Source organism: Phoxinus phoxinus, assembly GCF_949152265.1.
Source record: "Phoxinus phoxinus genome assembly, chromosome: 23".
NCBI classification, from domain to species: domain Eukaryota; kingdom Metazoa; phylum Chordata; class Actinopteri; order Cypriniformes; family Leuciscidae; genus Phoxinus; species Phoxinus phoxinus.
The window spans coordinates 2,743,747-2,768,235 of record NC_136898.1 but is presented as its reverse complement, the minus strand read 5'-3'; the positions used below and the strand labels follow the sequence as shown (position 1 = coordinate 2,768,235).

At 39.2% G+C, this 24,489-nt stretch overlaps 2 protein-coding genes across 2 annotated transcripts in view; both read left to right on the top strand.

Moving 5' to 3' along the window:
• pitpnb (phosphatidylinositol transfer protein, beta) overlaps positions 1–9,099 on the top strand; it is a 29,474-nt gene extending 20,375 nt beyond the window's left edge. Inside the window, exon 11 of the mRNA XM_079600111.1 lies at positions 6,261–9,099. Within this exon, the coding sequence (XP_079456237.1) occupies positions 6,261–6,311 (51 nt within the window). The 3' untranslated portion in view covers positions 6,312–9,099. The remainder of the gene's footprint in view (positions 1–6,260) is intronic.
• Positions 9,100–11,134: 2,035 nt separating this feature from the next.
• Positions 11,135–24,071, top strand: mn1a (meningioma 1a). The gene is made up of 4 exons (XM_079600108.1): positions 11,135–11,842; positions 12,083–15,217; positions 21,590–21,649; positions 22,816–24,071. The coding sequence occupies exons 2-3, from the start codon at positions 12,124–12,126 to the stop codon at positions 21,598–21,600; spliced, it is 3,105 nt and encodes a 1,034-aa protein (XP_079456234.1). The 5' UTR covers positions 11,135–11,842; positions 12,083–12,123; the 3' UTR covers positions 21,601–21,649; positions 22,816–24,071.
• The last annotated feature ends 418 nt before the right edge of the window (positions 24,072–24,489 follow it).

Sequence of the window (24,489 nt, the reverse complement as noted above, 5' to 3'; positions counted from 1 at the left end):
AAGAATCTCTTTTACAAGAGCGTCCTGGCCAAGACTGACAGACATAGCACGTTTGAGTTTAACATCCAACAACATATACACATATACATACACAAACAAATTCAATCAGATTTCAATATCAATAAATAACTAGTTAAAACATCTACAGCCCAATGTCTCATTCTCCAAATCATTTAAGACTATTTTAAAAGTGTCAAACGGAACCAGTTCACTCAATTTCAGAGTATTTTGCAAACAATTCCAGGCAGAGGGAGCAGCAAATATTGTCCTATCCTAACAAACCACACATCAATGGAAAGCTTGTTTATTCAGCTTTCAGATGATGTATACATCTCAATTAAAAAAAATTTGGTTTTGTGGTCCAGGGTCACATATAAGTGTCACAAACCTCTAAAGCCCCTAATTTAATAACTAATGATCGTTGTGACGGAAGTGAATCAATCAAAACTAACTTTAGCTGGAAAGTAACATTATTCAAGAAGCGCTATAAAGCCAAAACAATCTGTTACCTTAAATTATCTGTTTATCTCTGTAAAGCTGCTTTGAAACAATCTACATTGTTAAAAGCGCTATATAAATGAAGATGACTTGACAATGCTAGTCGAATGCCGTTGCTTCGTTTGTTTCTAATTATTGCATTAGAGAGCTTTTATTTTATTTTATTTTGTTATTAAATTCAGACTACAAGATAAATGGCAACTGGTTAGTGCGCCTTTCTAAGAAACACTGAGCTTATTTGTGCGAGACATGGTCAACCTGTACATCATCAGCCTACAGTGCACATCTGGACTGATTTTATTGCGTAACATGGGCGTTTATATGTGGAATAAAACATTAGTACCTGTGATATTAGCACCAGGGGTCATTATTTGACTGTAGACCTAAAATAGTAATAAATCTGCTTCTGGATGTTATTGAAGGGGTTACAGATTTGAGTTTTTTTTTTTTTTTTTTTTTTTTTTTTTAAACCGCCGGTCACTGCTGGCAGCGCTCTCGTATTCTCTATTTTCAGTTGTGTTTTTGTTGAACGCGTCCCAGCTCAAGTGTATAGTATTTGGCCCAGATTCTTTCCTCTACCCAGTAAATATGATGATCCAACGGCACGCAGTCTCTCCAAACTCTGACACGCTCTGTGATCGCTTTCAGCATGCAGCCAAGGAAAACCACAAACTCTTCTCTGCCTGGGAAATATCGATCAATACATTCTCATCCAAATCCCGAAGGCGTAGTCGCTTATTAGTTTTATTCTCAAGTGACGGTTGGCCAAGACCAATAAAGTGATTCCTTAACCGTCAACCCGTCAGTCAAGTTACGAGTTATATCTTTCTCATAACCAGTTCATCTGTAATTGCCTTCAGTTGTTAAGGCTGGCATTTATAAAACAAGCAGTATATGTAGTTAAACTTTATATTAAACAAACAGTTTTTTACACTGCTACTATACGGTTGCCAAGCAGAAAGTATGTATTTGGACTAATATTTGACGAATCAAGTTTGCTTTGGCTCCGCCGTGCTTTACAAAAACCTTCCAGGGTATATATTTTTTCAAAACCTCTTTTATGGAAATGATGGTGAGTATATTTCCAGTGAGGATTATGTCAACGTTAACCCATTCAGTGCCTCTTCGCTGACATTAAACTGTTAAATGGGTGAATCTCACGAAAACGGTCCTGAATGCATAATTTCTCACTAAAGTTAAGAAACTGAAGCGCATTTTTGGACCATTTATATATTTTTTTGTATTCTGAAATGCAAAAATGTTGCCATTCCTCAATAATTAAATAGCTTGTAATGTGAAGAAATAATCTTAATTCTCTATTTTGAATATATATATTATTTATTTATGTGTCTTTTATTTGTCACATTTTACATTTAGGTACAATTGTAATGTTCTGAATTTTTCCCCAGACAACATGATTATTACTGTATTACAATAAAAACGTTGGTTTTATTTATTTGAGAATTTATATATTTATTTATTTTTTGGGGGGGGTGGGTTGCTTTTGTTAGTTTTTTCTGCTTTTTGTTTTGCGTTACTGTTTTAATTCTATGCAAATGTCACAGTGCAAAATATATGAAGATTGTAAAAAAAAAAAAAAAAAGTACAAATAAAACCTTTCTCAAATCCCAGCTTATTATATATAGACTTCAGTAGGGAGGTTGATTCCCATAAAATAATGACTTGGCCATTTCTACCTGGATTCAGGAAGATATGCTTTCATGTTCTGGCGTTGCCTATTTTGATGTTTCCTGACACTTTCCTTCCAGGTCGACGCCAGCGAGTGGAAAGATTGCAGCTAACGGCATGTTTTGTTTCTAGATGCGTAAAAAGGGATCCGTACGAGGCACAACGGCAGCCGATGAGTAGCCGAATCCTTTTTTAGTAACACAAGGCAGGTGGAGAGACTCCGTAAGGAAAAGCAGTCGCTCCGTCGCTCACTCTCTCACGTTCTTTTCATCCGCCGCCACCCACTAACCAATCACTTCACTGCCTCCATCTCAGCTAACCACAACTAACCTTTCTTCTGGTATTCTCCTGTCAGCTGACGTGTGGGCCAACACAACCCGAGTAAAAGTGTTAGTCATTTTAGACAAACTCTTGGCTGAACCGCCCAGTAACTTACGCTCAGGCCAGAGGAAAATAGTGCCTCAACGGCGCAAATTAAAAGCAGGTGTTAGCAGCTCCTTGAAAAAGCCTCATCTGCAAGTTCTAATGGTTTTAGACTCCAGTTGAAAGGTAAAAGAGTTGTTTCTTTGAGACGTTCTTGATGTTTAAAGCAAGTGTGGTGGCCAACGGCTGTAGTTTCCACAAGCAAAAGCAGCGTTTTCTGTCGAGCTGTTGATCTTCTCTCTAAATGAAGGCAGGTTTGTGATGTTTACAGGAGCAGCTGCAATGGCCTTTTTCTTTTCCGTTATTCTCATCCTGAAGGGTTATTCATTTACTTTTATACATTTATAGTCATTTACTTCCACCGTGTCACTCCAAACGACTCCATGTGACTTGCTTTCTTCCATGGAGTTGTTTTGAGTTTCCACGTTTGTTTTCTGTACAATGAAGGTATACAGTGATCACATGCCATCAAGCTCTGTAATAGCAACATAAAAGAAGTTTATATGACTTATGTGCTATATTTTAAGTTTTTTTACTCTCAAATGTTAATATTCAAATATGGAAATCCAGTGCAGATTTGAGAGATAGGAAATATTAGCAGAGAATGAACACTTAAATCTCAGTTTGTTTAAGAGGTGTAACGACAAATAAATGCAGCCTTGGTCAGCAGAAGAGACGACTTTTAAAAACATTTAAGAATCTAATTCACGGATTCATTGGTGTTATAACTCAAAAATATTAATTTCACTTGTTTAGTTTCTGTATTTATTAGGTTTGTAACGATACTCTCACATCACGATTCGATACATATCACGATACCATATTATTGCGATACTCCACGACATATGATAAAAGGTTAACAAAAAATATGTACTGTTGATTAAACTGCTAAATTTGCTATTAAATTGTGTTTGTAAATTAATAGGATGGACTTGGGTCTGGAAACCCAAAGCACAGGACAATAGAGACACCAGAATAACAATATTCATGATTCTGAAGCTGAAAACACAAAATTATTTTAGAGGAATATGCTTGTAACTCTTTCACTGACTAGATATATTTAAAATAATGTAGGCCATTTGGCATCATCAGGACCCACAAATATTCCACCATTGCATTATTATACATTATATTCAACATTATATATAGTAGTCTAATGTAGTACTGACACTAAAGCTCTGAAAACGTGAATTTTTTTCACGCACAGTAATTTTTTGGGTGAACTCTCCACAATACAGATTGTCACTTTCCACGATACATACATATTTAATTTTTGTATTGCGATATATTGTTACATTCCTAGTTTGTTCATCTCATAAAAGGTGTCCAATGATGTCCGATGTGTGTTGTATGGACTATTACACTGTATACTTTCATTGTATTCAAATGAGCAACCTGAACGCTTCTTTTAATAAGACAGAAACTCATGCAGATCTGGAATGATAATACAGGCGAAACTCGAGAAATTAGAATATGGTTCAAAAGTTCATTTATTTCAGTAATTCAACTTAAAAGGTGAAACTAATATATTATATAGACTCATTACATGCAAAGTGAGATATTTAAAGCCTTTATTTGTTATCATTTTGATGATTATGGCTTGCAGTTTATGAAAACCCCAAATTCAAAATTAGAATATTGTGAAAAGGTTTTCATAAGCTGTAAGCCATAATCATCAAAATGATAACAAATAAAGGCTTGAAATATCTCACTTTGCATGTAATGAGTCTATATAATATATTAGTTTCACCTTTTAAGTTGAATTTTGAGTGAACTATTCCTTTATTTTCGTGTTGGTCGTGTGTGTTGGTCGTGTGTGTTGGTCGTGTGTGTTGGTCGTGTGTGTTGGTCGTGTGTGTTGGTCGTGTGTGTTGGTCGTGTGTGTTGGTCGTGTGTGTTGGTCGTGTGTGTTGGTCGTGTGTGTTGGACGTGTGTGTTGGTCGTGTGTGTTGGTCGTGTGTGTTGGTCGTGTGTGTTGGACGTGTGTGTTGGTCGTGTGTGTTGGACGTCTTCCAGAGTTGCATGAATCTTGAGTTGATCTCGCAGCGTCTCTGTAAGGCAGTTAAGAAGTTAATTTTATAGACTTTCTTCTTCTCGAGTCAGAATGAAGCACAGCCGCTTCATATTTGTGTAGTTCTCCCTCCCTGTGTGTTTGGCTGTGCTGTAAAGCGATCTGGAAGAGATGAGCCTCTCCTCGGTCGCTCTTTCCAAGCGCCTCTGCCCAAACGTGTGTTTTTTCCTTCTCTCCCCTCCTTCACTTCTCATTTCTCCTCATCGCCTCATTGCTGCTCCTCTGCACTGTGTTCTTGGTTTCTAATCACCGCTTTTGTGTTTGTTGATTTTTCCAGAGTGTGTTTGCACTCGGCGCATGTGAGCGTGTGTGTTTCTGCTCTCTTTGATTTGAGTGAGCGTGCGTTCGTACACGTTTGAGTGTGGAAAAAATGTCTTGAATTCACACTAACCAGGCACGATGAAAACTAAATGCTGCGGCAGATCAGAAGGCATTAGTAGGGTTTAGTAAGACACTACTGTTGTTAGTCAAACTTAGTGTTATTGATTCGAACAAACCTTGTTCTCGAAGTATGAATGATTCCTCTAATCATGCATATTAAGTTATTAGACTTAAACCTTTTCACTTGTAAATGATAAAACGGGTGAAAAAACCTTAAGGAGGAACTTGGAAACAGCCCAGCATAGTATATTAAAAGTATTATTTTTATACTGTTACATTAGTTTTACTATCATAATGTTTTATAGTATTAATATGTTGAATTAGCGGTTTTAGTAACTTTATTTGCTTTTGTTAATTACAGTAATTACAGTTTTTAGTCATTCTAGTACATCTACTTATTTTTAGTTTATATTTTGTTGACACTTTACAATTAAAGGTATAATTTGTTTGCAAATATTTAACTACACTAGTAAACATGAAGAAATAATGAAAAACACTAGAGCATTTGTTAATCTTATTTAATTTTAAATCAAAGTTGGATTTGTTTACATTAATGTATCGTGAACAAACAAGGAAAACTTTTATTTTATTACCTGAAGCATGTAAAGTAAAATGAAGGCTAACACTTAAACTAAGATACTAATTTAAATTATGGTTAATGGATTAGCTAACATGAACTAGCGAGCAATATTTATTTCACAGCATTTATTATTTTTGCTAATTTTAAAGCATTTTTATTTATTTTTTCAAAATAAGCAACTTTATTAGTGTTCCGCTAAAAATGTAAAGTTGGTTTCGGCAGGATTTTAGACCAAATAAACGAATTAAATATTCTATAGGATTTTAGACCAATGAAAACACTTAATACCCTTAGAAAATAGAAAACCAGTGTTATATTAATTTTATACTATTGTTATTTTTTACTATTGTAGTGTTTTATAGTATTTTGAATTCGCTTATGTTTTGAGTTTAATATTTTCGACCAATGAGAGTTCACAGTAACCAAATTAAAACCGATCAACCGCATGGATTAGAATGGAAGAGTTTGTCACATGATAGACCGCATCATTCACGTTATCACTTCATGCCTGGTTAGTTATGATGTGTTATGATTCACGTCTGCCTTTATTAGCTTGGCTTCAATCACGCATTAGTGAAGGTTCCTAACGGTCACTGTTTTCTTCTCTCACACCTGTAGCTTCGTAAAACTGGTCAGGTTCGAGGCACCAGTGCTGCTCACGAACAATGAGGCAAAACTACAAGAATCCAACCACGATGCCGCTTGACGGAAGACATCAACGCATCCAACAAACCGGCCAGCGGCGGCGCGTCGCCCTCATCCACCAGACAGCAGAATGACACAATGATCAGTAGTACTGGACAGGTGGACACACACGTGCGCTGGACAAGACCTGACCTGATTTCTAGATTCAGGCAGGTCGATCCAGTGACTATTACCACTTTGTTAGGACGTTTAGAAATGTCAAAGTATTGCTGTATGGTTGTGTTATTCTATTACAGAAAAAAAAAAAAAAAAAAACGACTTAATTTTGGCAGGCATCGGACCAATTATTTGTTTGTTTTTGTTTGGTTATATCTTTTCATAATGGTTCAGATCTTTACTTTTTCCTGTCTGTGTTTTAGTCCCCCCAGATGAAGCACTTCTTTTTGTTTCTTAATCGAGGGTTTTAATTTGTCGTATCTGCGTAGTCCTGCCTATCATCTCTGGTTTTGCTAGGAAAGCGTGTGACGCTGCTCGCACGGCATGCACATACGTGCGCAAAAACACACGTCCACCTCGCAGAATTGATGTATTTTGTCTGCGAGTGGCTTTTGCATGAGCTCAGGCATGTTTTTAAAAGAGGGTCTCTTGTGTTCACCGAGACCCTTCATGTGACCCCCCCCCCCACTTTAGTTGAACACGGTTCTCCTCTCCAAAATCCAGACTAATTACCGGAGCAAATCGCTGCTGCTTTTTTAATTTTTCGAGTGGCTTTAGGACAGGCGAAGTGCTTTGATATCGCTGATCTACCTGTGACGCTTCAGGGTTCCCACGCTCACAGAAAACCTGGAGATATCAGGGAAATGTTGTGATTTCCAGGCCTGGAAAAGTCTCAGTCTCGGTTCATTACGAGTGTGCATGCAGGGAATCATTTCATTTAGTCCCTCAGTTAAAACCGCGCAGTTTCAAGGCAGAAATGTGAATCTAACGGGCCTTTTTTAAGGTGGAACTACTTTTCCAGGTGGATGAATCTCTGCTTACGGATGTAACTTCTTGCTGATCCTTTTCTGGTATCCTTGCGCATATTATGCAAATATTACTGGCGTTGTCATGACAGCAAATTTAAATTCGCTGTCGCTACACAGGCACAGTCAGGAAGAGATTGTGTTGCAGAAGGCTCATGTTTGTGCCTGTACTTTTTAAGGGTTCTTGTATTATTATTACATGCTTTACTGTAATTGCATTTTTTGCAAGGGACAAACTGAATTTTTCTCTGATTATCAATGTGCTTGTATTAAACCCTGGACATGTCTTTAATGAAATGTAAGGCATGCATACAGTAGTGGTCAACAGTGATGTCCAGCCTAGGAAAATTGACATCTTCATCCTTTATTCAAATATAGTTCAAGATTTTGTAAGCATATCGTGTAGTTATGCTTGGAGTCGATTGTTTTATTTGTGATTTATAATGCAATGAAACATGGGAATAGTTTTTGTCCAGACTCTTATAGAAAGAAATTATGAACGCGTGCAAAAACACGAGAACCAACTAAATATTAATAACTGATTATGTTGCAGTCAATGTGAGCTTTATGCACTTTCTTGTTTGCATACTAAAATAAAACCTTTTCTGCCAAGTAATTTTATCAGATAAATACTGTAACCACGTTTAGTTTTGTTCTTCCGTAATATTTAAAGAAATCTAAAATATTTTGATGGTTTAATCGAACTCGTAAGGTCATTAAAAAACATGACATCTCCTCTCTGAACATCACTTTTAGCCACTTCTGCGTCTATATAATTAATGTATTTATATAGAGAATATTAGTGTGTATGAAATGATCGTGGGAACCCTGAGCTCTGCACCTGAGTGTGTGTGTGTGTGTGTGTCGATGCTTTATAAACGCGTTTCAAAGAGCTTGATATTTGTATAGTTTCTATATCGTACCAGGTCAGATCTGAGCGAGGATGTGCATGTAGAATAATTCTACTTCCTGTCCTCCTCGTGTCTGGCCGTCCTGCACCAGCTCAGATCATCCAGCCTAGCAAAAAAAAAAAAATTGTATCTTCTCGTTCATAGTAGCAGGTTTTTAAAGTGTGCGGTTCTCCCGAGGAGACTGACGGACAGCGGGTTATTACGGTTTACTGTGGCCAGTGCATTAGTGTCTGTTCTTCGTGAACAGCTGATGGTTGGAGTTTGCACATTTGAAACGTGCTCAAGCCGTGCCGAGTTCATTGTGATTGTCCATTTGCAATAGTTTTAATGGAAAAGAGTTTCTCATTGTATTGCTTCTTAACGTCCCTCTCATTTCAAGGTCCACAAATGTTCACGGCATCATGCGACGGGCTTCGGTCAAGGTGACGATAAAGTGCACCTGCGTTTCCTTTTCTTATAGGTCTTCTGATGGGAGGAATTTAGTTTTTTTTCCTTTGTCATATGTTCTCTAGAGCGATCAGTGCACTGACGTCTGTTCGGCAGACACTATACTGTCTCGAGTCTCGCGGATCGTGTGTTTACTTTTGTACACGTACAGGGCTTTTAGGCTAGCGGGGTGGGCATGGGCGTTCAGAGATAATCAATCAATCAATCATGTATTGTAATTAAGCTTGGAGACTTTTTTTCTTGGGGAATTACACAATGCTGTTACTGTCTTTTCTGTTTGAAAAAATCAGGGGAAATATCAGTGAATGTACAATGGTGTGATTTTATTCTGTAAATTTTTATTTTTTTTCCTGCAGCTTCTGAATTGATTATAAATTGAACAATTAACAGTATAACTAATAAATTTCGACACCAGTCGTGCTTGGGATTTTATTTTGAGTTTTCTTTTCACTGTTGCATGCTTTAAATAATGTCTTGTCACAGTCATGGAAAACCTTGAAGTATCAGGTCATTTTAAATCTGCTTTTTAGGCTTGAAACATTTTCTGCACTGATAAAATTTATTATAAATATCTGGTAACACTTTTTGCAGTAAGTAACATTAGTTAATGCATTAAAGTCCCCCTGTAGTCAATCATTTTATCCCTTAAAACTCATCTTTGATCACTAAAATTACATATTTAAATGTTTTTCCTTGATAAAAAACATTTCGTCATGCTTTAAAATATCTTGAATGTAACTCGACACCCTCGCCTCATTTAGTATGCGCGGTTCTATGAATATGCAAATGAGCCCCGCCTCCACTCACTCACTCAGAGATCCACTGGTTGACGATCACACGTTGATCTGATTGGTTACAAGGTAGTTTGTGACGTCAGAAACACCAGCGATTTCAAACCGTGTTTTTGAGACTGTCTTTGGTTCACTGCAGTTTTAAGCAGAAAATACTCAGCAATGCTGTCGACTTATGAATTTACACATGATTTGTCTTAAAGCAGATTAAAAACACCACATAGAAATATAAACAACATTAAAAGCTGGATTTTCACCACAGGGGGAATTAACAAGCAATGCATTTGTTACAGTATTTATTCATGTTTGTTAACGTTCGTTAATAAAAATAACTGTTCATTGATTATGTCAGTTGAAGTCAGTTAAATGTTAACAGAAAACAACTTTTGATTTTAACTATGTATTAGTAAATGTTTAAATTAACGTTAAAGGGATAGTTCACCCAAAAATGAAAATTTGTCATCATTTCCTCAGCCTCAAGTTGTTGAAACCAAAAGAAGATATTTTGAAGAATACGGGGAACCAAAGAGTTGAGACATTCTTCAAAATATTTTATTTTGTGTTCAACAAAAGGAAGAAATTCATACAGATTTGAAGGTGAGTAAATGACAATTTTAATTTTTGGGTGAACTACAGTATAAGATTAATAAATGCTTTAGAAGTATTTCTCCTTGTTATTTCATGTTAACTAATATAGTTCACAAAATTAACCTTATTGTCAAGTGTTCCCAAATATCCAAACCCAGTCCTAATCGTTAGTATAAAGGTGTTAGGACCTTAAATGCTATATTTTACGTCTGTTTGTGGTCTTTTGTGAAATCTAATGGGATTTTTCCTAGTGTTCACCGGTGTGTTTGTGCTGGACAGCAGCACTAGATGGCACTGTTCCTCTTTGTCAAAGAAACGGGTAATGATTTCTTCTGGAGGCCAGAGGGACCTACAAAACCCGTCTTCTAGCTCTCCATTTACTATCCCTCTATTAGTTTAATTTCTTCAGTCATACCTATCAATAAATGGCCACTTATATTTCACCATAAAACCTCTTAGTAGCCTAATGGGTTGTGGTTTGTGAGACACAGTCTAGTTTGTAGTATAAGGTTTTTATTTCTACAATTTCTTAATTAGTATGCGTTAAAAAGCTTTTGTTGTAAAGATAAATAATTTGACCCATGCTGCAGCAATGAGCTCTAAAAATACATCACAATCACCGGTTACTTCCAGGAAATTAACCCACATTCATTATCTCTGGCTGCCATTCGGCACAGCTTGAAAATGAAGCCTGTGTCATGCATCTGCTAATTTACTAATTAACTGATGCATATTTACTACATTATCTGTGCATAAAGGAATATGGCTATTTTGAGGATTTGGGAATGACTGAATATTTAAACTAAGGCGTTTTAAATTATGAAAAATGTTAATTAGAGATCTAGTATTTCACACGTAGAATTAAGCATTGACATTTTCGTTACATGTTTTTATAATATGTTGATTTGTGGGTGGAAAAAATCATCCCAGTGTAATATATTTTATATGTACAGAATGAATACAGCTAAATCTAGTTTTGATATTTTTATCAGCTGTTATTGATGCTTAGAAATCTAGATCTCCTATTTGTGAAAGACGTTTAAGAACTAGAAGTTTTGTTTCTTATTAACCTATTATATTTTATTAATACGTTATACATCTCTTTTAGGCGTCCTTAAGCAAAGCCCCGCCCCTTGCGCGTCAAGCCCCGCCCTGGCGCACGAAGCCCCGCCCCCTGCGCATGTGTGCCTGTGTCGGCATTGGTGAGGAATCAGCGCTGGAACAGATGAGGGAATGTCAAACTTGTTGCCGATGCCCGCGGCTCAACACATCCGACACACAAGGATAAATGAGGAAAATCTTCCTGGAGCCAGAACTATTTGATGGAAAATCGCGTACAGTTCGGACAATATTAAAGAAATTGCCGATTAATTGTATGTGCTAAATGCATTTCATACTGTGGCAACAAAAGGGATCCTGGGCTCTCCAGTTTATAAACGCGCGCTCACCCACAGCGGCGCATTGGGTCTCCTCGCAGGACTGAACGCACGCGCGAAGTTCTCCTCAGAGGACCGCCGATTTAATGCATTTATTTACTCTTTTTGAATGCATGTTAGCGTTTTAAATCTAGAATAATTCGTCGGGATCGCGCGCATTGCATTGGAGATGTGAACATGGGACATGTGCTACGCGCGCTGCTTTGCACTCCTCTGGATATGTGTTGAACGACTTGGGGACGTTACGCATCGAATAATGATGTAAACGAGGAGTTTTATTAAGATGCACGTTTTCCAGGATCGTTGCATTAAGGATATCCATAGAGGACTTCGCGTTTTTATGCTTGTGCTGGATTTGAGGTACTTCCAATTGTCATCTGATCTCTTACTTTCGCATCATTTAATATTGATCAAAATGCACATGCATGTGAAACGAAAACTTTATATATATTTTTTTATTGATTAATAGTGTTGTTGAAATTATAGAATTATTTGGATTATTCAAATAATATCTCCTAAGAGATAAAATAAATTATTTTTTGAAAGTACACAAAAAATGGATTTGTTTGATTTAATTTTATCTCTTTTTTTGATTTGCAGTGACAAACAAACAAAAGGAATTTAATCCCCGTAGACTGAAAATGAACTCTAATTATAACAGTGCCGGATTTCATATGAAAGGGCCGTCGGTAGCTGTGGAGCCGATGATGGGTCCCCTAAATGAATCCCCTATGCAGGGACTCAACTTTGTCTCAAATAGAGACCAGTATGGATTCCAGACTCATGGCCATGGGGATATGCTCACGATGGGAGTTCAGCCACAGCATCAACTCCACATGCAAGGACCGTTCAACCATCAAGCTCCTAACCACGAGCAGCATCCACATCTGTATCAGGACAGTGTCCCCTCTTGCCTGCATGGGGACAGACACATGGGTTTCAACAGCAGCAACGCAGGTCACCCGCATATGTTTGAAGGAGGATTCGGCCAGCAGCTCGCAGAGGCGCAGTCGCGAGAGTGCATTTCACAGCAACAGCATCAACAGAGAATGGCGGCCATGCCTGAGTTTCAACCACACGGCCATCCGAACGGTAACAATGCGGTTCCAGCTCCGTGTCTTCCCCTAGACCAGTCACCGAACCGCGCCGCTTCGTTCCACGGCCTGCCGTCCTCGTCCCCTGAAACCCACAGACTCGAACATTACAGGCTTTTCCCACAGGGCAGGATGGCGGGATCCGAGCACTGTTTTCCCTGTGATCCTCTGACGGGGAATTTCGATATGACAGGATTCTCCACCCCGGATAATTCAGAGCACAAACTGCCCTATTGTGAAACGGGGAACCAAGTGGCGGGGGGTCCTTTTTCCACTTGTAATCGAACTGGTTCCCGAGGGCCAATGATGGGCGGCTCGAAAGTCGACCAGCAGCTACCTCAGCAAAACGTGTTTTCGGACCGATTCGGGAACAGAGGGAAAATTGATCCGGGGGTTACCGCTAGACACCACCTCATGGCGCAGCAAAGACCTGGACCTGTTGCCAGGCAGAATCCTAGTTCCCCTGCACTTCCACGGTTTTATCACACGCCGGACTATGTCGCGAACAATGCAGACGGCGGCCCGATGGTTCACGTTCAGCACGGCCACCTGGATCGGCCCATCCATAGACTGAATAACCACAACATGCATCCCTTCGGGGAGCCAGTGTTTGATGTCCCCCAACTAGCCCCTCAACCCCCACATCACCCTCACCTCAGCTCACTGCCTTATTTGAATATGGCGAAAAGGCCACGGTTTGATCTCCCAAATGGCTCTGCTGGAGAGAGTTGCAGCCCCCTAAGCAACAGCTTACATAATCGGCCCAATCTTGAGAGCCACCTCTCCCCCCCAGCTTTCCCCTCTCCCATGGGGGACTTCACATCGCATGTGACGGATGGGTTTCCATCAGGCCCCCTACCTTTGAGCTCCGGCCCTCCGCAGCAGCAGCAACAACAGCAACGCCGGCAAAACGCAGCGATGATTATCAAACAAATGGCATCGAGAAGCCAGCAACAGAGAATGAGGCAACCCGACCTGCAACAGTTAAGTCTCCACGGGGACGTCACATCAAACGGCATGGTCTGCCGAGGCCCTCTGGGTAGTGTGTCTCAGTCCAATTTCGAGAAGAAGCATAATAATTTTCATGGAAACTTTGACAGCCCCCACCTACCTCAAGAAAACTCATGGTTTCCTGAGCCACAACAGCATTGTAGAGAAACAAACACGCATGCCTTGGAGCAGGCAGAGAACGGACACAATATTATTTTTAGACAAGGCATCACAAGCATGGACATGCAGTCTTTGAATTCTCCCGGAGCGCATCATCCATTCGAGAATAATGTCAGCAATCCTCTGCAGATGCAGTCTCCTGATGAGAGCAACATGCAGTCGGACAGGAGGCCGGCTGAATTCGGAGGAATGGCGATGAGGAGGCAACACAGTTTCCCTCCTGGAGGGCCGAGTCAACAGGGAGCCCCCCAGAGCAATCCTCCAGGATTTAGCTCCTCTCCAGGGAACTATCCCGCCCATCCAGAGTACCTCTCCAGCCAGCACCTGTCAGTCAATAAGCTTGGGGCCCTCTCTTTGGGGAATTTGAACAAAGCCAGTACAAAAGACAGTGTGTTTGGCCAAAGCTGTCTGGCAGCTCTTTCCACGGCCTGCCAGAATATGATCGCCAGCCTTGGGGCCCCAAACCTCAATGTGACTTTTAATAAGAAAAGTCAAAATGAGGCCAAACGCAAAGCAGGTCAGGTTGAGCAGGACATAAATAGCAGTGGCAGTGGCGGCCCAGGGGCAGAGTATTTCCAGAGCAATGCTTCTCAGAATAGTCAAACGCCTTGCTCTGGGAATAACAACAACAATACGACGGCGGCGGGTCAAAGTGGTACGGGCCAGATGGCGAAAAGGGAAGCGAGCACCCTCTCCCCGAACGACAACATGGAGTCTGGATGTGAGGGGAAAATGCCAACGGGCAAGGGAAGAGGGAAGAAGAGGCGAGACAGTGGGCACATCAGTCCTGGAAACTTCTCTCCTCCGTGCGGCGCTGGAAACCCCGTCGTGAGTCCGAGTCAACAGGGTTCAGCTGTGAGCATAGGCTTGGAAAGCCGAGGGAAGACCCCGGAGAGGTCGCTGGTCTCCCCTTCTTTCGGTAAACCCGACCTCGCCACCTCAATGGACAGTGGAATTCAAAGCGTGGGCAAATCGGATGGCGTTTCACCATGCATGGATTATTTAGATGAAGCGAGCCCGAACTACAGCACCGAGGACCCGAGGCCTTGCAGAGCGGGCGTGAAGTGTAACTCTGAAAACAGGGCGGGTTACAGTGACGCCCCGTGCATGGATCAGGTGCGGACGCCGCTGAGCAACACGGGCCAGGACGAGGTTCATCCTCTGGAGATTTTGCAGGCTCAGATCCAGTTGCAAAGGCAGCAGTTTAGCATCTCCGAGGACCAGCCGATGGGAGGCAAAGCGGGGAAAAAGGCCGAGTGCCAGGCCGGTCTGAACGGGGAGTGCGCCCTGGCCACTTCGAGCCCGGTCACAGGCAAGGGCTCAGTGAATACCATTGACCTTGACTCTCTCATGACAGAGCAACATGCCACCTGGTATGTCCCTGGAAACAAGGCTCTGATAGAGGACCCCAGTAATGACAAGTGCCTGGGATTCTGGGATCGAGCACGGGGCCAGAGTGACAACAAAGAAGGTAAACTTCATTGACTTGCAGTGAGAGCTTGATGAATTGGTGTTTTTATGGACTGTTGAGTTTACTTTGATGGCTTAATGGTTGAATAATGAACAACCCAAGGTAGCTTAACCTCAGGCACAGGGACCCATTTACAACTAATCTGTCACCCAGAAGTGAGCTTTAATTAGCACACTTTAAAACACTCAGTCTTCAGCTGACAGAAAACAGGACGCAAAATAATAATTAACCCACTGACAGCAGAGAAAGTTTGTTGGGCTCTGCAATTTGCAATACAAATTGCAATTTTATTATAAATGTCATATAAGTGTGTGTGTGTGTGTGTGTGTGTGTGTGTGTGTGTGTGTGTGAGAGAGAGAGAGAGAGAGAGAGAGAGAGTAGCACTAGCAGGAGAAACAACTGCTATTACTTGTATGCAATAGTGATTAATAGTAGTATTAATATTTCTGCATTATTAGACATTTTACACAAGACTTGCATGTGACTACAATGTCTTCAATGTTAAAGCCTACATTTTAGGAGTTTAACATCATGCAAACTCAATGTTTTTACATTTTTATCTTGCACAGACAGGATCTTTAATTAGGATTTTAATAATAAGAGTGAAGATCTTAACTACAGATCCTTTTTTGTGTGTTTTAAATGTAAGTACATTCAATGGGGAGCAGTTTTATTCTGAAAACAGTTTAGAAAATATGTCTCCAGTGTTTAATATGTTCCTGGGTAGCGTAAGTGTTTTTACCCCAGGCTTTCTTATCAAATTATTTACTGGAAACTGTACACGGCTGTTCATATGTATTGTCAACGGTGTAAAATATCAGTCAAGAGCATCGTAGGTCACACAGCTCCACTTCCCTGAATTTCTCGTTGAATGCCACAGCAAAGACACGGGTGTTATTGCGTTATTTTGGAAACAAACATTGTCTAAGGAGGTTAGTGCAGCCAAGTTTGCGATTCGTTTGACTACAGGCACGTCAGAGCTCGCCGTGGCGTTATTAACCCGTGAGGCCTGATAACAATGTGGTGTGAGAGTTAAACGCAGGCGTCGGCGCAAGGCCAAGGTTTTAACTCCACGTTCTCCTTCCTGTCACTTCATGCTTCTTGATTGGTCCCGTCGGTCCTGTAATTGCGCACCATCAGATATGTCATAATCAGACGTGTGGCATCATATTCATGAGGGGATGTGTTTGATTTTCTGGATAGTTGAGAGGAGGGTCGAAATTATTTTCTTTACAGGAATATCTCAAGCGCTTGTAACTTAAAACGTACTAAAGCTTTGACACAGCCAGTTGCACGGTATTCCCTTCACAACAAACACACCAGAGACCACGGATCTGGTTTTTGCATTTATCTCTATTTCCATCTTTTGCACCGGGTAGTTAGTTTTGTTTTATAAAAAAAAAAAAAAAAAGATTTATTTTTTTCAGAAATGCAGTAGCCTTCTCTCTGTGCACATCTGACTTTTTGCTTTTTGATCACTTTAGCTGTTTGTATTTTGTTATATGCTTTTTATTTTTATTTTATGTGTGTGTGTGTGTGTGTGTGTGTGTGTGTGTGTGTGTGTGTGTGTGTGTGTGTGTGTGTGTGTGTGTGTGTGTGTGTGTGTGTGTGTGTACAGGTGAAACTCGAAAAATGAGAATATCGTGCTCAAGTTAATTTCAGTAATTCAACTTAAAAGGTGACACTAATATATTATATAGACTCATTACATGCAAAGTGAGATATTTCAAGCCTTTATTTGTTATAATTTTGATGATTATGGCTTACAGCTTATAAAAACAAACAAATTCAAAATTAGAAGATTGTGAAAAGGTTTTCATAAGCTGTAATCCATCAAAATGATAACAAATAAAGGCTTGAAATATCTCACTTTGCATGTAATGAGTCTATATAATATATTAGTTTCACCTTTTAAGTTGAATTACTGAAATAAATGAACTTTTGCACCATATTCAAATTTTTTGAGTTTCACCATTATGTATATATATATATACACACACACCTTTTTGTATTTATTTTTTTTTAATGACGACATTACCAGCTAAATGAATATATTTTATCGTTTAAAAACTGCAATAATTTCAGGAGCGTGATCTTGACCAAATCTAGAACAGATGTAAGTTGCAAACATGCATGCAATCCGAATGCAGTCTGATCATGAAGTCCTAGCTATCTCCAACTCTGAGCGGGGTTTTTTTCTTCTTCTTCACTATTTTGCCTAATAAATGGAGAAGGTTGTCAGATGCTGTCGGATATTCTGACAGCTTTGTGGCTTTGAGAATAAACACTAAAGGCCAGAACAGACAGAAAACAAAGGAGAAGATGCAATGGTCTCCTGGGAAAACGACTCAAAACAAGACTCCAGAAACGGGCTGAGAACACAGGTATACGCGTCAGTGATGTGAGGAGAAAAGAGGGCTTGATATCTGTGTGCAAAATATCAGCAAACAGTGTACACTCCAAACGCTGTGTAACTTGCAGGTCCTTTGCAAAAATACGCTTCCGTGTCTTTGAACATTTTCCCTGTTTGTCAGAAAAGCTCTGTAAAAACACATTTGTAAGCAGTGTGCAAGTTGCATATCCTAAAATAACCATCCATGGCTTTGAACGTTTCTCTCATCTATCATAAGCACTCAGTTGTTTTCATCTGTTGTAATTGTGGTCGTCGTTTGCATACAGTACGGGCTGTTTATAATTAAATTCATTCAGCTAATATCTCCCGTTTGCATGATCGATAGCAGTTGCATGTGCAGATGCACACCTTCTTGTGGGAGTGTTTGTTTGCCGAGCAGAATTAATTAGTGTCTTCTCGTGTCCGTGTGATACACTGCATTTTTCCGCGAGGAATGTCAGGGTGGAAACGAGAAAAAAAAGAAAAAAATGGTCTTGTCTTGGCATGTATTGAATTCCGCTTTAGCATTTTGTCAAGGGACGGGCCTGTATCGTCAGAGATGCATCACTTTGATTTGTGCATCATCTCTCCATGCTACACATTAAAGGAGCAGTTGACCTAAAAATATAAATTCTGTCACTGTTTACTCACCAGCCCTGTATGATTATTAGGTTACACTTTATTTTAAGGTGTCTGTGTTACATTTAAGTAGTGAGTAATAATAATTAACTATATGTACTTACTGTAAGGCTAGTTGCATGTAATTAAGCACAATTTATAGTAATAGTAACTACATGTACACTCTAAAAAATGCTGGGTTGTTTTAACCCAATTTTGGGTCAAATATGGACATACCCAGCATTTGGGTTACATTTTTATAATGGATTTTTAATCCAACGTTTGGGTTTTTCCATATTTGACCCAAAATTGGGTTAAAACAACCCAGCATTTTTTAGAGTGTAACAGACTCTGTAAAATAGTGTTACCTAATATTATTATTATTATGTGAAGCACAAAAGGAGACATTAGGAAGAATGTCCAAGCTGCTATTTTCCATTAATATTTTATATATATAGACTTAAAAGTGCTATAATCTATCACTGAAAATTCCCATCAAAACTCTCTTATTATAATATTTGATCACCCAGCTGTAATCTGCTAAATGCAACTAAAATGTTTTTATGATATTATAAACATCAACATCACGATTGAGGCAAAAGACATAGTTAATAGTGAGAATTGAACCCCTAATCTAAAGTGTGACTTTTTATAATATTTGAATAAAGGGTACAGATGGCACTTTTTCTTAAGATGACTCTCATTTTGGCCAATACATGTATATACTGTGTTTCTGAAACGATATACAAATACATTTCATTTCTAGTCAACGTTTTTTTATTTATTATTTAACACAAGAATGTTACAGATTTGTGTGTCTAACAGAAACATGAGGTTTATATGTATAGCACTTTTCACAACACATTGTTTCAAAGCAGCTTTACAGAACATGCTTGTTTCAGTGTTATAAGTTTGAATGACTTGATGTGAGTAAATAACGACAGAATTTAATTTTTTGTGTTTATAAAAACCCCCACAGACGCCCAGAACCGTTCCGCACAGATCATCCCTCAAGCCCAGAGCCAAGATGCAAATTTTCCGTGTCACCTCATATGTTGTTGTAGTCATACATGTCTGGAAGATCATTAATGTTTCTTATAGCCACCCCACCCTCCGAAACATAAACCAACAAGTTCGTAAGTGAGCCTGAGAACGGCATATGGAGCAGAAGGGTGTTGCTTTTCCATGCGTAGGCTTTAGTGCATGTGTTTCGCTGGCCAAGAGAACCCGTCTAAGAGCCAGACAGAGCAGTCAGCCATCCAGACAGACTGGGCCCCACAGCTGGCCCTCGTTCCCAGTCCTTCCCCTCTCCCAGATCCATGAAGGCGATCCCTGTCCATGGGTGAGGGGGGGAATCGGCCCCGGGGCTCTGATGTGAAACTCCTTTAGTGCTCTGGGCCCTCCAAAACTGTGAAAAGCTCTTTCATATCCCTTGGCCTGGGTCCCGCGCTCTCTTTAGAATATTTTAGAATAATTTCATTCTAATTTGTCAATGGAAATTCAAACCATATAACAGCATATAAAAACAGGTTCTAGAGGGACTAGTTTATGTAAAAGAGCGTGCCGGTGCCAAGCTATTTCCACGCTCTTGTGTGGGGAGGAACCCACCGCGTTCCCCTGCCGTTCTGCTGGCTGACTCGCAATATAAGATATGGACACAATCCTGGCGTTTGAGTAATGAAGTCTGCACTGTCGGGATGATGTGCGGGGAGATGGGGTTTAAAGGAACAGTTCTGGCTAAAAATTAACCTTTACATGCGAGAAAGAGAGTTTGAAGAGTATCCTGGCTGCTCTTTTCCATAGAAAGTGAAGCACTTGGAATAAAAAGGCCAAAAGGGATATTGAAAAAAAAAAAATTATGACTCCAATTTCCATTAAATTGTGAGGAAATATGAGGGAAGAATGAGACCCTAAACTTGGTTGAGGTAATTATCGGACTAAATTAATTATCTGGCAAACTACTACAAAAAGAATGGATAGAAAAACTAAAAGATTGCACTGACTACAACATGATCAATTCATATTTTGTTGGTTCTCGCTTGTTTTTGCACGTGTTCATAATTTCCACTCTAAAAAATGCTAATTTTGGGTCAAATATGGACAAACCCAGCCGTTGGGTTAAATTTTTACATTACATTTTTAACCCAACGTTTGGGTTTGTCCATAATTGACCCAAAATTGGGTTGAAACAACCCAGCATTTTTTAGAGTGTGAGAGTTTGGCCAAAAAGTGTCACGCAAGTTGTAATTTGAGTTATATAACAAATAAAACAACGAACTCCAAGCACAACTACGCAATATGCTTAGAAAAATCTTTAAGAAAATCTGATAACACTTTAGTTTAGGGTCCAGTTCTTATTATCATGCATATTTCCGGGATATTGTCTGTTTATTAGTACTTATAAAGCACATATTAATGACTTATTCTGCATGATCATATTCTACATCCCTTAATCCACCCAATACCTAAACTTAACAACTTCATTACAAACTATTAATAAGCAGTAATTAGGAGTTTATTGAGGGAAAAGTTGGTAATAGGTAGTTAACAAGGAGAATTGGATTGGACTCTAATCTAAAGTGTGACCGAACATTTTTTTATAATATTTGAAGATGGCAATTTTCTCTATTTTGCCACTACTGTATATACTGTGTTTTCAAAACAAATTGCCTTGTTGAGAGAGAGAAAAAAACACACAGACAAGTCACATCAGTGTGTTTAAGTCACATTTTATCATTACATTCAGAAATGATGTGAAATACCAGATGTTTTCGAACATTATAAACACTATAAACGTATTTTGGTTCCCTTCGATCCACAACAAATCCTTTAATTTTAACAGAATTCACAACAAACAGGAATGAAAAATATATGGTTACACTTTACAACACATACTTACAATAGTAATAACAGTAAATTATGCATAATTACAAGTAACTAACCCTAAACCAAACCTTAAGTACATAGTAAATGAATGTTACTCAGTGCAATACAGTACAATGTAACTGTCATCTTAAAATAAAGTGTAACCAAATATAAGCAAGCAAATTCATTCTAAACCAATTTATTTAAAGCGAAACTGTGAGAAATGTGCTTTTCAGAGAAACATGTGTTGATGTGTTCACAAATACAGATGTGCAGTTATGCTATGCTTGACATTAATGACATGAAATAAGTCACTCTGGAATGTAAGTTGTATAAAATGACTTGTATTTCAGAAATATAGTGTGCGAATCATTTGATAGCTTTCCTCATATGGAAAAGACTGGCCAGAACATGAGAGTTAGTAAATTATGACAGACTGAGATGTGTATGTTTAGTGATGAGATTTGAATAAGTTCTTCCCTTGTATCTCCTCACAGGACATGGGTAGGAGCGCTCCTCTGATGGCTCTCCTTAGCGTATTACTGAAGACAAAAAAGGTAAGACAATCAAATCTATCAGATATATCAATCACTCCGGTTTCAGAAGTAAAAAATTGATGACTTTTAACTCTGACCTACCATGAGCTCTTGAGGTTAAGTGATTTTTTAGCTTGTGTGATTTCATATTTATGAGCAAAAATGAGTGTGTTTACTAGCCAAATTCTCTGTGAAGAACTAAGAGAACGATCCACCAATCAGAGAGCGCACTGTTACCATGGAAACAGAATTTGCTCCAGTCGCCGCCCACTCCCATGAAGCATTGCGGATGATGTAATCGAGTCCGCCTCCTCACGCTCTAAAACTACTTTATATTTTGCAATAAACATAAAATATAATGATTTAAAACATACCGATTATGATATATTTACAAATACATATGTTGTGCATAATACATTTTATAATAATGTTACTTAAGAGATACTATTATAGTTTCTATTAATAATTTGAGTTCGTTTTATTTATATATTTTCTGTTTTAGTTTTAATTTTAGTTTGTTTTATGTTTTTGTCGTTTTTATTAGTTGTGTTTTTTAATATCTATTTAGTTTTTATTTCAGTTTTAATTTTATTTTGGTACATCAAGTTACACTAAATGATTATGAGAAATATTTTTTCTATTTTAAGTAAACAAAAATTTTACATTTTATATATATATATATATATATATATATATATATATATATATAAACAGTGTATATTATATATATATATATCATCATAAAACTATATATATATAGATTATTTTTTGTCTTGTTTTTTTTTTGTTAACTAATAACCCTGATATGATTATAAAATACTTAGTTTTATACTAATAATAAATAATTTAAGTCAATAGTTTTATATTGTACCAATGTTTTCATCATTCGCAGTGCATTATGGGATATGTTATTGCGTTCAATCAGAGTTTGTAATATTATGGTTCATCTCAGATCTAGTTGGTTTGCTTAATCTCATAATTTTATTTTGAAATGAGAAAATTAGTTCAGGAGTGAAGGCCGCATGATCTGTCTGTACCGACTCGCTTAATTTCCACGCAACGATCCGCAGACGCGGTGCCATCTGTCTCCCGCCGTTCTCCCGCCGGCTCCCGTTGATATTCCCGCGAGCCGGCGGCGGCGACTCCATGGCGACGGGATGATTGACATGTGTCGCGTCTCTCCACAGGTGCTGCTGGATCTCGCGGTGAGGGTGGGGGTGGGACCTGGAGGAAACCACCCGCGGTGTCCGGAAAACCTCGGGACGCGGGGATGGGGGTGGGATGAGGGGCCCCTGCTGTTCCTCTCACTTCCAGATGCGACTTAAACTCATCCAGAACAACTCCAACCACTTTGGGACCTCGCTGGCTGCTTTCCGTAACTGTAAGGATGATGATGGCTGGCTTGGTGTTTTCCAGCAGTAATTGGATACTTTTTTTTTTTCTTCTTTTTTTTTTTACTAGCCCCAGAGAAGCCGCAAAGCTCTCCGGGTGTCCGTAGAGCAAGTCTTCGGGCCAACAAAACCTCTGTAGATTGACTGGAGAGAGGAGAGACAATGGGATACAGGAAATACACAAGCACACCAGACTGGGATCTTGGACAGCGAGGCTCAATTGCTTTTAGTGTATTTTTATCTTCTAAAGCCGTTTTTTTTGCTGGGATTACCTCATTTTTTTAAGACTTGCGAGTGAGGGTTTAACTAGTTAGTACAAGAGCGCGCCGCTCTCTCTATAAATATTTATTATCCCTGTTTGTTCAACAAAGCTCCTTTATTGGTGTCCAGAGGAGAGCATCTTTTCCGGTCATGTTATGATTTAGAACTCCTCGGAATTCTCAGTAGAGACAGAATTCCGTCACATGAGTTCTAAAGCGCCCGTTCTCCGAGGTCTTCAGCACAGTCTCCGTGTGTCTGTGGTGGGTCAACCTTTTGACTTTAAAAGGCCAGTGGGGGTTCTGTCCTCTCCCTACTGTTTTTGGAAATTTGATATTCACCCTGAGAACATCCCTTTGTGACCTGCCTGGCCGGCATCGGAATGCCATTGTTTCAAGTCGAAACTCTCCTTTGCTTGGGTTTTCCCTCTTTACCAAGCCTCCATTGAGACCCCGAGCTTCCCTCTGCCTTTAAACCAACTGATGGTGAATATGTTTAGTCGGAATTGGCAGGCTATTCAAGCGAGGACAATGGTTGAAGACAAAAGACTTTCCTTTTAAGAAAATAGGTTTTCTTCTGGAGAGAAAAAGGTCTTTAACCAATTTTTTGGTCTTCGACACCTCTCTGTTTCCTTGTTCTACCTCCTTTCTCCATTTTTTTCTTTCATTATTGTGATATACACGAAGCTTAAAGTGAAGTTATTTGTGCCCGCAGAGTTTTGTTTTTGTTTTTTGTAAATAACCTGTATATTATGAATCACTTATTAACAATAAATATGTTGTAAATTATGCCTTTTCCTCCGAATGTTCTGTTCTGAAACCTGTCATCCCATTAAATATTCTCCTATGAACTGTGGCGTTCTTCCCGTGAGAGAAGCTAGATTAGCACGCTCTCTCCGTCGCGAGGGCTAGCGCTTGAAGAGCCTAAATTGTTTTAAAAAAGCGCTTTCTGTATGATTAGATCCATTTTTGTTTGATTAGGGGGCACCGGGTTCGAGTTATGCCTGAGAAATGCCTTCTTTATGTTTACCCTGAACTAATCTTAAACAGTGGGAAAATAGTTTCGAGAGAGAGAGAGAGAGAGAGAGAGGAGAGAGAGAGAGAGAGAGAGAGAGAGAGAGAGAGACTGTGTTTGTGAAATGCTCGGCTACAAATCTCCAGTGGTTTGGACGGGTTTGGAGACTGCTGAAGTCTCTGGAGTATTGATCGTGAT